This window comes from Cyanistes caeruleus, chromosome 3, assembly GCF_971803275.1.
Source record: "Cyanistes caeruleus chromosome 3, bCyaCae1.hap1.1, whole genome shotgun sequence".
NCBI lineage: Eukaryota > Metazoa > Chordata > Aves > Passeriformes > Paridae > Cyanistes > Cyanistes caeruleus.
In genome coordinates this window covers 62,980,202-62,993,384 of record NC_141703.1, presented here as the reverse complement: position 1 = coordinate 62,993,384, position 13,183 = coordinate 62,980,202, and the positions used below count along the sequence as shown (strand labels likewise).

The 13,183-nt window shown below is 37.9% G+C and overlaps 1 protein-coding gene across 11 annotated transcripts in view; it reads right to left on the bottom strand.

Annotated features, from left to right (window-relative positions):
• Positions 1–2,487: 2,487 nt before the first annotated feature.
• RNASEH2B (ribonuclease H2 subunit B) overlaps positions 2,488–13,183 on the bottom strand; it is an 88,771-nt gene continuing 78,075 nt past the window's right edge. For 7 of the 11 annotated variants that reach the window (XM_086881382.1, XM_086881383.1, XM_086881384.1 and 4 more), the window contains 2 exons: positions 8,719–8,799; positions 5,990–6,744 (listed from right to left, as the gene is read on the bottom strand). In XM_086881382.1, coding sequence (XP_086737508.1) covers positions 6,637–6,744; positions 8,719–8,799 — 189 coding nt within the window. In that variant the 3' untranslated portion in view covers positions 5,990–6,636. Of the gene's footprint in view, positions 4,506–5,989; positions 6,745–8,718; positions 8,800–13,183 lie in introns of those variants that run through there. The other 4 variants (XM_086881389.1, XM_086881388.1, XM_086881390.1 and 1 more) reach the window with 1 other exon arrangement.

The window sequence follows — 13,183 nt, the reverse complement described above, 5'->3', positions numbered from 1 at the left end:
CACAACCTTCCTGGGAGCCTTTGGGCCCTTTTCCCACCCCATATTTTCCTGCAAAAAAAAAACCCAAACAAACCAACAACAAAACTCTCTGACCTCTGTAGATCATTTGACCCATGCTGTTTATAACTAACCAATAGTCCTGGAAGGGAAATACTCAAGTCAGGCATATGCATACAGGGACAACTTGCTTTGGAAATAAAATCCACAGCAAATAATCCTCCCTGAAGGTCTCCTCTGCCAAAGCTTCACTCTAACCAATGGGCTGGGAAAAAGGTACATAGTACTCGCTCTTGTTGCAATTCTGTGGTGGCACATCCATTATAGATTTCACAGAATTATAGAACAGCCTGTTTTGGAAGTGGCTTCAAAACATTGTCTGGTCCAACCATTCATGGAAAAAGAGTCTAGATGAGAATATCTAGTAACCTGTCCAACTGCTTCCTGAAAACCTCCAGTAATGGGGATTCTACCACAACAGATGAAAGGTTGTTCCAGTGAATGATTGTTCCTGATGTTAACGATTTCTTTCCTTGTCAAGACAAAAGCCCCCCCAGGGCAACTTATAATTGTAGCCACTTCTTCTTCCATGCAACTATGAAGGAAGACAGCCAAAATTCTATTTTGGGAAGGTGTCTTGACAGAACCAGTAACTTGATGCAAGTGGTACTTGCTCATTAGGAGCCTACAGACCCTGGTGGCACCAAAATATTTTGAAATTCAAGAAAGGATGTGGCATCAAGAGATGCTGCAATGGGACATGACATTGAGGGTGGGAATTGAAGTCAGGAGAAGGGTGAAATACAAGTAAGGACTTGTGCACATCAAACAAGCTGCTGAGTGCCATCTCTGCTGCTGTCTGGAGATGATGTGAGCTGTGCAAAGGGCATGAAACCTGGATGTCTACCACATAGGGAAGAAACATCAGGGTTAAGCACAGTGCTGCTGCATCTGCATCTGAAGGAAAGGTGCAGCAGGAAATTCCAGTGCTGATAACAGCAGCCCAATCTGTGAATCCAGCATGCCCACTCAGGTGGTACCAGGTCCCTGTCAAGGCTAAAGCATAACTGATGCAACAAAGGTAGAGAAATTCATCAGAAATTAAAGATAGCTGCTTCCATTTGCAGCAGGATTGCTGTTGTTTTCATGTCCAGCCTCATTGTGGCCTTTTTCCACATGAACTTCATTAGTTCCTTTTCCACTGTTTCTGTCCTCACTTTTCCTTCAGTTTCAACACCACCCTTTTATTTGAGCTAGTATTGCTGCCTTCCTCTTCATTTCCATCCTCATTGTTGTCTCTCTAATCTTTCTGCTCAGCTTCTCTAGCGTAGGATTGACTAAAAGAAAAGAAAGTTCATCAGGTTGGGTATTTTTTTCACTTTCACCCTTACTGAATCAAGTCTGAACTGTGTTGAAAGAACTTGTAGAAATGCCATCTTGCACAAGGAATTCAAGTGGAAGTGGTGATGATTCCGTTTGCTCACTAGGCCTGAGGTCAAGGGGAGATGGGGCTCTAACAAATTAGCATGTTCTGAAAAAGAATCAGGTTCTCAGATCAAAAAGAGAAATGGTGAACAAAACAATGACCATAATCTCTATAGAAGCTATAGAAGCTCTTTAAGAATGTAAAACAATGTGCTGTTTTCCTTAGTCTTTGCAAAGCCTTGTGAGATGACTTCATTGAACTAAGAAGTGTAAATGCTACTTCATATTTAAATAGATGCTGCCCTATTGCTTTGTTGTTACCATTGGTACTTCTCTATCTTCACATAAGTGCTGGTGAGCAATGGGTATATGAAATGGTATAAACCTTACTTCTTTTCTTGTTTGGTTTTATTAATACCAATAAACCAACTTGACAGCCAAATAAAATACCCATCACCTTTGCTTTGCCCCTTGTTGTCTGGATTTTATAAATGAAATGGCTGTAACTATCCTAACAGCCTTGAAGCCTCATGTCAGCACTTACAATATCAGGGTGATACAGGGATAATGTTTTGGCAGAGGAACAGCTTTTCATCTGTGTTTTATTAACTGTCTGCTATTAAAAAAACATGGAAGATAATTGTTTTCTGTGTTGTTCTGTGATGGAGCACCTATAAATGACATATGTGATGATGAAGAACGCAAAATATGTACTAAGTTACACAAATAATCACACACCATTCTCTTCACCTCCACTCTCATCATCCCACCATTGCTCAGAGATTCACCACCATGTTCATGAAAATATCTGGAGTATGTAGGCCAGCAACTGTATATACACAGAGATGGGTTCTCTTTAGAACACCTGTAGAGTAAGGTCCTCAGGGATTAGCCTAATTGCATCACTGAATCTGTAATGAACCTTCAGGTTCATATTTATATCCAGATTCATTATTTCCTCCAAGACCACGATTACCCTGTGGAGGGTAATAGCATCAGTAGCCTGCCTACAATGTGTTTTATTTTGCATTTCTCTGTGATACTAGTGAAGAAATAATCAACAAATTATTCCAAAGACATTTATTTCTTTCTTGTACATGAATTAAAAATAAAATCTTACAAAAATATGGAACAATATACTGAACCATATACTGACACACACACACACATATATATATATATATATATAATCTTAATTCATACTTCAGGAGTTTTTTAATGTAAGCTAGAAAAATAGAAATTTCATTTTGGATGCATATAATATTCTTGCAATATTCCTATAAATGATATAAAATATTTTTTCCTTAAAAAGGGAAAGTGCACATTTCTTCACCAGACTAACAAAAATAATTCAGTGCAAATTTCTAAAATTCTGAACACATTTTCTTTCATTTATGATTTCTAAACAGTTAACAGTTCAGGTTTTTCATATTCTGAAACAGAGATCAGAACAGAATCAGTTGAAAAGAAAGCTGAATAAGCTATTGCCTCTGTCTTGGAATTTAGTTTTCAGCAAGGTCATAATAAACTCTTTCTGGAGCTCTTCTTTACTCAAAGTTAGGCAAAATTTGCTGGAGATGTAAAATATTCCTTTCCATTTTACCTAGAACACTTCAAATACATTCAAGCTTTATCAAGAATTTTGGTCATTTGCTCTAGACGTCTGTGAATTGGGGTCACAGATGGAATTTACAGAAGTAAACATTAATTCTGTTCAAAATCCTGTCAATCATTAACTTAAAAAAGTTCTCCAGGAAAGGGTCATATATTCATAATAGTTTGATATACAGGTATTTAAGAACATCAGACTGCATATGACACAAACCACTTCAGGATCTCATTAGCATCCACTTTCTGCATGTTTTATGTAGATTCATGCTGACATTTTGGTTGAAGCTCACTCCACAAAAAGTGTCACATTAATTAAAAAAAGGATAATTAGGTCTTTTTTTTTTTTTAAATTGAAGAACTACATAGGTTTTGGTTTAGTTCTTCACATAAAATGCTATGTGCATGTTATTTTATACATGTTTGTAAGGCTTCAATCCCTTAGAATAAAAGAAGTAAAATAAAAAATACAACTTCTTCATCTGCCCTTCTGAACACAGAACCTACCCAAAGCTTTAGCACTTAAGAGTTAGACTCCACACCAGACACACCTGAGCTAGGTGACACCTTCTGTAACACAGGTCAGCACTGGACAAAATAGGGTAAATCAAACTCAGTGAAATTATTTTTAAAAATGTAAATGTCCTAAAATAAGTCAACATTGGATTTTTTTCTATTTTGGTTGATTTTATGACTGAACATTGGACTTCTCATCCAAAAAGGCCACTTTTTTGAATTTGAATAGATTCTGAAAAAGAAAATAGAAAACTGCACAGAACATGCTATACAAACATATCTTGCTATACAGCTTCTAAAACTTCTAGTTATGGTCACTAAAAACATACATTCTATTAAAAAAAAATTAGTACCACAAAAATTTCATAGAAAATCAAGTATTTTAAGACTTGCTCAAGAATGCAGTTGGTCTGACCTTGCAAAATACTTGGGCAGGTGCTTAATTTTAAGCATATGAGCCATTGTGCCAAGAGAGATTTTATGGTGACCACTAATGCACAAATATGAGACTGGCTCTTCCACTTCAAGATAAGCATGGACCTAAGTGCTTTGCTGGATATGGATCAGGATGCTCAGCACCTAACAGAGCTTCAGGCATGGATCCAGCAAAGCACTTACCCACACGAACAACACGGCTGACTCCAGGATCGCTGCTCATGTGCTTAACATTAGGCATGCTCTCGTAAGTGCTTTCCTGGAAGGGCCCGATAGACCAATCGTGTTTAAGCTATAAAATTTGAAGCAGTGTATGTTTAACACACAGCATATTTAACAATGCTAATCTGCTGAGATTTGCTTTTTCTTGGAACGGGGGATGCCCAATGTCAAGCATTTATTTTTCAGAAAGTGTGTAAAAAAAGCGTTCAAAAGAAGCTTTGTGATCATGGCAAGTTACAATAATATAAGCGAGTCTCCTTATGCCCCTTTCATTTCTTCTTTGCACGTCTTTTCTCAGGCATCTACAAAGGAAAGAGAAAACCCTAGTCAAAAACATTATTTTATTTAAATAGCCATCCATGCATTTAATTTTGCTTCAATAAACGTCAGATGCAATTGAACACCTGAAAACAAGCAAACTGAACCCTTCCAGATTTTAGATCTTGAATGCAAATTCTGCCAACTATGCCACCTCTTCCACTGCAAATATTCAAATCACCAACCACTTCTACAAACAGAACTAAGTTTATTTCTTAAGACTGGAAATGATGTGCCAGTTTGACCCTTACTAAGGGTCCCTTAGTCATTGCTTGTATCTCCATGTTTTCCATGCCCACTAATGTCAACCCATTTGCTATGCAGTCTAAAAGAGTGAAAATATAAGAGTTGCTTAATCCCAAATAAACAACTATAAAAGCATCACAGCTCATCAGATATTTACATGAACATGTAGAGATGTCATGTTAACCCAGAAAATGAAATAAAGTAAGACCACATTTCTATAATAGTGCTGGCATATTGCTCCATACTATACTAACCAAGGAAGAAATAGCAAAGCAGCACTTCATAATGACCTGCTGCTACTGCTGGCCAGGCAGGGTAACTATATTTAAATCCTTATTGTGGTAAGAAATATTGTTTTATGCACTTGGCACCATATGCTCTTCATAACTTCTTACAGCTACAAGCTGAGGAAGTTTCAAAGTTACTAAATGCATTTCATGCTTTCCCAAAAGGAAAAGAGTTTTTGTTTTCATGTGAAAGCTCTAATGGTTTTTGGAAATGGCTTATTTTTTTTGTCATGCACAAATTCCTGCTCAACCAAAAGCAAAGTCACTAATAAAATTATTATACTGGTAAGTTACAGCATAGCTGACAGCTGAAGTCGAGATGTGGCACAAAAGCAAAATGCATCCCTGCACAGGGGAAGAACTCTAAACTTAGTCCTTGAGCACAGTAGAAGATGTAAAAGGCATGTATAGAGCAAGAAAAAATAAAACCTGGTACCTCAGATCAGAAATCAGCACAAAGGCCTCTCATCTCTATCAGATTTTTCCAGCTCTGTGATTGAGGGAAGCTGCAACATCAGCTATCCCTCTAAATACACAGGAATATTGTGTAATGACGAAAGAACACGGAAAAGCGTGGGTAGTGCATTTTGAGTAACAGTCCTACCTTGTGCAAACTTTGTAAAACTAAACCTTATCTAAGACACTCATACTTAAGATTTTGAATCCAACGCCAAACAGGATTTTTAAAAAAAACACCCCACCCATTCTTGCCTTTAAATCAATTTTTCCCTGATTATTTTCGTAAGGACCTCTTGACCTTGGAACTAAACATAAAAATACCCCTATATTGCTATGTGCTAAGAGATTTATCACGTAAAGCCAAAGAGATGCCAGAAGTCTTTAAGGATTAAAATTTATACACAGGAAAATACCAAAATCACTTAAAAAATGTGCTGAAACCCAACCTAACTCTTGAAGCATACAGCAAACACAAGTTTGTCACAAAAAGCACTTTATTGCATTACATGTACACTGACATTCATTGCCATTTGTTTCCAGTAGATTGAAAACAACCCAAATCCCATACAGAGAGTGTCTTTGCTCCGATAAAATGCCACCAATGACAAGGCTTGTATCAGCGCTAATATTTGGGTCAAAATAAAAATGCAATGGTGCCATCCTACTCTGGTGTAATAGTGGGTAAAAAACTTGAGAAATTTTTAAAAAATAATGCTCCATATGAATTAAAAAAAAAAAAAATCATTGAAGTAGGGCAAGTTTTCAGCCTGGAATGAAGTGTAATGGAGAAAACTCCGTGGTGGGTTTGACTGGGCTTGCTCTAGAAGGAGCAGCAGCACAGTACTGCTAAGCCTTGCTTCTCAGCTCACAGCACAGTGTTAACGCAGGTGAGACATCTTCCCAATCCAGGCTGGAATATCTGATATCATGGTGCTGCCTTGTCCCACCAAGACCCAACAGCTCTGTGCCCTGCCAGCTCACAGACCTCTCCATCACATTCCCCACATACCCAGACATGCCCTGCATACTCTATACTAACAAAAAACTCCAGGAGACATCTTTAACTTAACATAAAAATAACCACTGTATAAAATTCTTTGAAAATTCTTTGAAAAACAAGTCTTTATTTTGATGTTTTAGGTTTGGAGCTGAAGAAAGAAGAAATGGATTTCATTCCACTCTTGTCAACTTTGGCCAGAGCCTTCTGTGCTGCAGACATCTTGGTGTTTGTCTGTGAGTGAAATGATAAACACAAACAGTTAAACAGCATCTCCATAGGAGGGAAGCAGATGCTACAAACTCCTAAACACAGAAGTCAAGCGATAAGTCGAATTGCTTTTTTAGAATTTTTTTTAGTAGTACAGCCATAAAGATAATGTTATGTAGGCTTTGAATTGTGGGAGGAAAACATTAAAAAACAAAATTGAGATTATTCAAACTGAAGTATACTTGTCATGATTTACTTAACCTCAAACAAAGACAGAAAACCAACTACAAGGACAAGGAGGTGAAACATCTCTCCCTTCTGCAGAATGACGTATCCCAAATCAAATGTTTTCTTTGGGATAATCCTTGAGTGTAGATTAAGAGGAATAATGCATGCAATAGAACAGATGCATTCTGTACACTCCAACTCAATCTCATGATTATGCTGTCAGCAGGCTGAATTACAGACCTGCATTACAGATGATGAATAATTCACACTGATTTACTATCAAAGACTCAATGCACAGTGAAATAAAGGGAAAAGAGATGTAAGAACTAGTAATGAAGAAGGTAACTAACGTTTGCAAAGCACTTTTGAGGCCACTGGGACAACTTCCCAGACTTCTACACCTAAAACACATTTTATGAACCACATTTTATAAAGCTGACCTCTTTTCTTTCTTGTATTTTAAAGTGTTATGTTTTAAATCTCTAGCTGCTTTCCCTATTAAGAAAACTTTGCATTGACCTTTCTTTGTGACACTCCTCAGTCTGCAGGACTTCCCATTAACAGTACTTGGGATCGGCTAGATGGTTATGGATATGATGGAGATAGGCAACAACTGTATGATTGTCTGTGTTACTCTACAAACAAAACCACTGCCAAAATATTTTAAAAGGAGTAGTATACTGTACAGAGTCCAAGGGCTATCTTTTCTTTCCCAGATTCTCTCATCAATGTGCTTCATTATTTCAGAAGTGAATCATATTTAATGTTAAAATGAATTACCTCTCCTCAGTTTACTTCTATCTTTATGCTAAGTTCAAAAGCTGTAGTATATATTGTGGGGAGGGGGGAAATATGCATATTTTGAACAATTTATCACCTTCACTTAGGGGGCAATCCTCTTACTTTCAAACTAAAATGTGCAATAAATAAAAAAAAAACCAAAAAAACTGGGGTTTTTGGGGGGAGGAAGGAATGCATCTGTCACCAGCTGCTTCTCTTTGCAAAGGGATAACGAGTAGTCAGCAATAGACTGAAGGTCACAAGACCAGCACAGCGGGCCTTTTCAGTTCCCCACGGATTGGAGAAAGATTCATTTTCTTTTAATGTTCAGAGAAATAAGCCAGTACAAGCCTCACAGCTTTGGCAGACACAGAGAGGATCTACTTCTTTTCACATCTCTGTTGCTCTCCTAGGAATAGTACAGTGGCAGGCACCGCTGGACTCAGATTTGGATTGGCCTCCAAACATGCGTTGGAGCTGGCAATCAGTAAGTTCTGTGTTGATTTAACTTCATTAAGTTGACATAAGTAAGTGCACAAGCAATATTTCTAGGTAAAAATAAAGCCTGTCCTAGCATCCCTTGGAATTTAAGTAAATGCTGCCATCTTCGTTTCTTTTTTGAGTAACTGAAATTTACCACTTGCTATCATCAAGCCATAGGATTTCTCATCTAAAGATCTCAAAGAGCTTTGCATTAGCTGAGCACCTTAACATGTGTGTCTGAGTCTGCGAGGCTCACTGAAATGTTCACTGATGAAATACAGCCCAGCAGTAATAGTATAAAACAGTTCACAATAGGAAACTAAAACTGTCAAAGTCACATTAAGCCTGAAAGAAAAGATCAAAGAGATATAATTACAGATGACAGACAATTTTGTATTTGTTTTTTATTTGTGATGTGTTTTGAAGGAGAAAGTTAAGCACTCTGTGCTAGTATTTGCTATTAATCTACACTTCAGCAAAACATGTATGAATGCAAGGCCTGCTTACCTTTTTGGTTTTCAGATTGTCGCTGTTAAATTTAGTATAGTCTTCTCCTGGTTCCACAGGGACATCTGACAATTTCCTTTTCTGAAATGTTAGAGTGAGGAAGTTGCTCTGTCAACCACTTTTATGATGTACACACATGGAAGTTCAAAGCTTTGGCTTTAAAATGTAACTATAGCACCAAAATAGGACTGGCAATCAGCTGAAGAATCCGCAGCAAGAGTGGAAGATTTCTGTCTGCAATTGTCTTCTCTACATGTGAATTTAAGCCATCTTTACAGCATTCAGAAGAGAGCATTCAGTATCAGGGGAAGCATTTTCTTCCTAGCCTTCTGAAGACCGACTGCTAGAAATCAGCCATGATTGTGACTTCGGTGTCAATTTAGAGAACTTTCTGGAGCAGCTGTTGGAAGTTAGTGCCTGATAGTCAAGGAAGTGTGGTGCTCATGATCTCATGGACCTGTGCAGCAACTCCAGTGTTGTAGCTATCTTCCAACACAAACTGGATCATCACTAGATGATCACTAGATCATCACACTAGATCATCATCTAGTCTGTTGTCTGTTTGTTCACAGCCTTTAGAATTAATTTGTTTCTACAGGCTGGCAGCAGTGAAACACTGCTCCACTGACTGCTTCATCACTTGAATCCAACAGTACATTAAAAAGTTTGACTCTGCACGTGCTGTGTGTGCCTTCTAACTTCAGAAATAATGCACGTGAATGCTTCTCGGCACTTCACATGATCAGGCCGTAAAAATGAATATTTCTTTCCATAAACTGTGAGCATGTGTTTAGTTTAAAGGTGAAAACTTTCTGGTATGTTTCCAAAAGGGAAAAAAAGTATGTAGTATTTTACAACACTGTATTTTTATTATTATTATATATCTGATATTACTACCCTGTCCTTAATATCCTGTGAAATCTAGACCGCGGCCTTCCCAGCTTTTGTGCCAGAGAGTGATTTTGCAAGCAACTTGGATGGTACCATACATTTTAAGATCCTGTTTTAGTCATTGTGTTTATGGTGCTTGTGATATCTCTCTCTCTCCCTCCCCCTCCCTCTCTCTCTTTGGCACAGAAGCCAGGTCTGCAGCCTAGATTTCTCAGCTCTTAGAACCGGATCCAACTGCAGCCTTTTCTTTTGATTTCAATGGAATCTGGATCAGCCTCTTTAGGAGGCTGTTTACTGTGCTGTGATTACATTTTCAAATGACAATCTAATGAAGAATTACTTTTCTCCTCTTTTTGGAATCCGATAAACAAGTTTTTAAAACTTACAACAAAAACGTTTGCATTTCAGCAAAACATTTGCTGTTTAGTTGTAGCAAAGCCTACATATTCTTTGTAAATGTCTCTCATCATCTGCCAATGGCCAGACTCCCTGTGCTGAGGACATCTCACTGTGGACAGTGCGATGATTACAACACAAGATCAATGGCTTAACATTAATACAAAGAACATGCAATTTTGATTTAATCATTAAATCACAAAGTGAAGGCTGTACCCAGTTTGTTCTTGCTCAAGAAAGAGAATGTGTCGCTGCTTTTCGGCTGATCACTGAATTTTTTATGTTTCTCCTCCCTTCAGAGCCTAATGTAATGTCCCAACATGCAATTATTTTTTTTGCAATAATCATATATTATGTCTGTTAATACACCTTGCCCTCATGAAGAGACATGTCAACACAACTGATTAAAAATGGTCTGAAGGAGACTAGAAGTTTCCATGTATAAGCCTACCCTGCTCCTCTGAGATTGTGAAATAAAGGAGTGTTTTAATCTCTGAAGTTGCAAAGACTTAAACACAGAAACATCATACACACCCTGGTCAGTGCTCTGGAAATTAATCAGATCCTCAGCAAAATCTCACTGCCTAACAACTGAACAGTTCTAAGCCTCATTTCCTCTGCAACCAAACTGCTGAAATAAAACTGTTTTTAAAAATAGATTCTCAGAACTATCCCAACGGTATAAAAGCTATTCGTACACAATATGGAATGTACATCACATGCAGTTTAATACAGTTGTTTTAACATGCTTATATAGCTAATGACTATCAGTTGGCTCCTGATGTGTGCTTAATATTTCTTACAACGCATAAAGATAATTCTTAACTGAATCAAAGGGCCAAGTAACTGTGCAGCCAGAACAACTGTCCAGCCACATGGAAATAACATATCTATGGATATCCATTGGAGAACAAACACTATTAATAACAGTAGGGCTCAATTATTCCTCTATGTGCTAGCTGACATGCTGCTAAACAGAACAGTCACTGAACCAGCCAGAAATGAGGTTATTTTAGATTTTTTTTCGGTAAGTAGCAGGGACATTGCAGGAAAGGCCAGCGTGGTATGTAATTTCATTTCAGCAGACATAGGCTGCCCAGTTTAAATTAAATGGAAAGGATAATTGAAAGTGGGGTTATTGGTTCCAGGGGGGCAAACTTTGCAAACCGTATGCCTTACTTGTCTAAGGCAAAGCAAAAGGACTTGATGTGCGAGGAAGACACTTGGAAGGTAAAAGAAAAAGACTGAAAAAGTGACTTTGGATCTTTTACTTCAAACAAGGTGAAAATCTTGGATGAAAGAGCTTCTCAGACTAAACACTATAAATGCGGCTCCTTGCTCACACAGATGCACAAATATTCCACCACCCCCATCCATCCTCCAAAAAATCCAACTGACACTAGGTATAAGCAGAATTCTGCAACGGATGGGGAAAAAAAAAGACTGGGGGAAAAAGAAATATTAAAAAAAAAATTATTGGTTTAAGGGTCAGATAATACTGGGACTAAGACCCTGCCAAAAAGTCAAGCCGAGTTAGACCTTGGAAAGGAAATTAAAACAAACAGCACAAGGTTGTTTAGCCACAGAGGCAAAAAGAGAATGAAAAAAGAGAAAGTGAAGCTGTTATACTGTAGGAATTGGATATATATTAAAGTTAACCTATGTGTGGACCCAAAATGGAAGAACTCCTTTGCCTCAGTAAATCATTTTCAATAAAGATGAAGAAGTTAAGTACAGGGACAGAAGAGAGAATAGAAACCACTCTATTCAAGATAGAAGTCAAACTCAATATGCTGATCCAGCTGGAAGACTGCATCAGAAATTACAAGATGAGAGGCAGAACCTGGCATATGTCCTATCAGGCAGGATCATATTAGTGCAGAATAGCCAAGGACCCATCTTTAATGTAAAAAGGAAGAAAAAGTGGTAGTGTAGGAGTCACGAGAAGAGAGAGGGGAAAAAAGTGAAAGAAGGAAGAATAATTAAAGAGTAAATGAAACACAGAATCATGGAGTGGTTTGGGTTTGAAGGAACCTTAAAGATGACCTAGTTCCAACCCTCCCACCCTGGGCAGGAGTACCTTCCACTAGACCAGATGGCTCAGAGCCCCATCCAGCCTGGCCTTGAACACTGCCAGGGATGGGAGTTCACAACATCTCTGGGCAACCTGTTCCAGTGCCTCACTACTTTCACATCTAATTTAAACCTACCCTCTCTCTCAGCTTAAGGCCATTGCCCCTTGTCCTGTCACTACATACCCTTGCAAAAAGTTTCTCGCCAGCTCTTCTGTAACCCCCTGAAGGTACTGGAAGGTGCTCTAAGGTCTCCCTGGTGCCTTTTCTTCTCCAGGCTGAACAACCCCAACTCCCTCAGCCTGTCTCAGCCTATAAACAAGGTAATGCCTACTAACTTGTCTTTATTTTCTCAAATATAACACATTTTATGGTGACAGAATGTGAAGGATTGCCAGAGGACTTGACATGGTGCCACTTAAGCAGCTGAAATTACGGAAAACAAATACAGCATAAGAAGTTTAAGGTAGGTGAGAAACTGGGAAAAAGGGAAACAAAGGCAAATAATGCAGAAAGGGATGTCATTGGATCAGATGGAGATTACTAGTTAATTACTAATTAAAGGTAATAATAGAATGCTAACTTTTGCTGAATGTACACCACTGAGTAGCATTATGAACACCTAAAGAGCTTTTAACACTGTGAAAAAAAGTCAGGGAACCTTCAAGACTGGAACCATTAAAACCAGATTAAGTGTACAGAAGAAGTAAAAGGTCATGTAAACAGAAACTCACTGCATGAATTTCTTATAAATCTGAGAATTGATCAAGTAAAAACTGCAGTAGAAAAAAAAAACCACCCAACTGTGTGCCTTAACTATTCATAGCACAACAGAGAGCTATCTGATCCCACATCAATAGAGGCAAATGGGATTCTAGTCTGTAATGGGACAAAGTATTTCTAGTTAAGACAAGAAGAGAAGAATGCTATCATATTGTATGAGTAAAGGTTTTATAAGAAATAATTACACATTTTTCTGGTCACCTGCTTTGAAACAATTGAATTCATCTTGGAATAGATGTAAAGAAATTTCCAAAATGAGGGAATGAAAAACCCATCTTACACAACCAAGTTGGCTTCTCAAAATGAAAACACAAAGCATATAT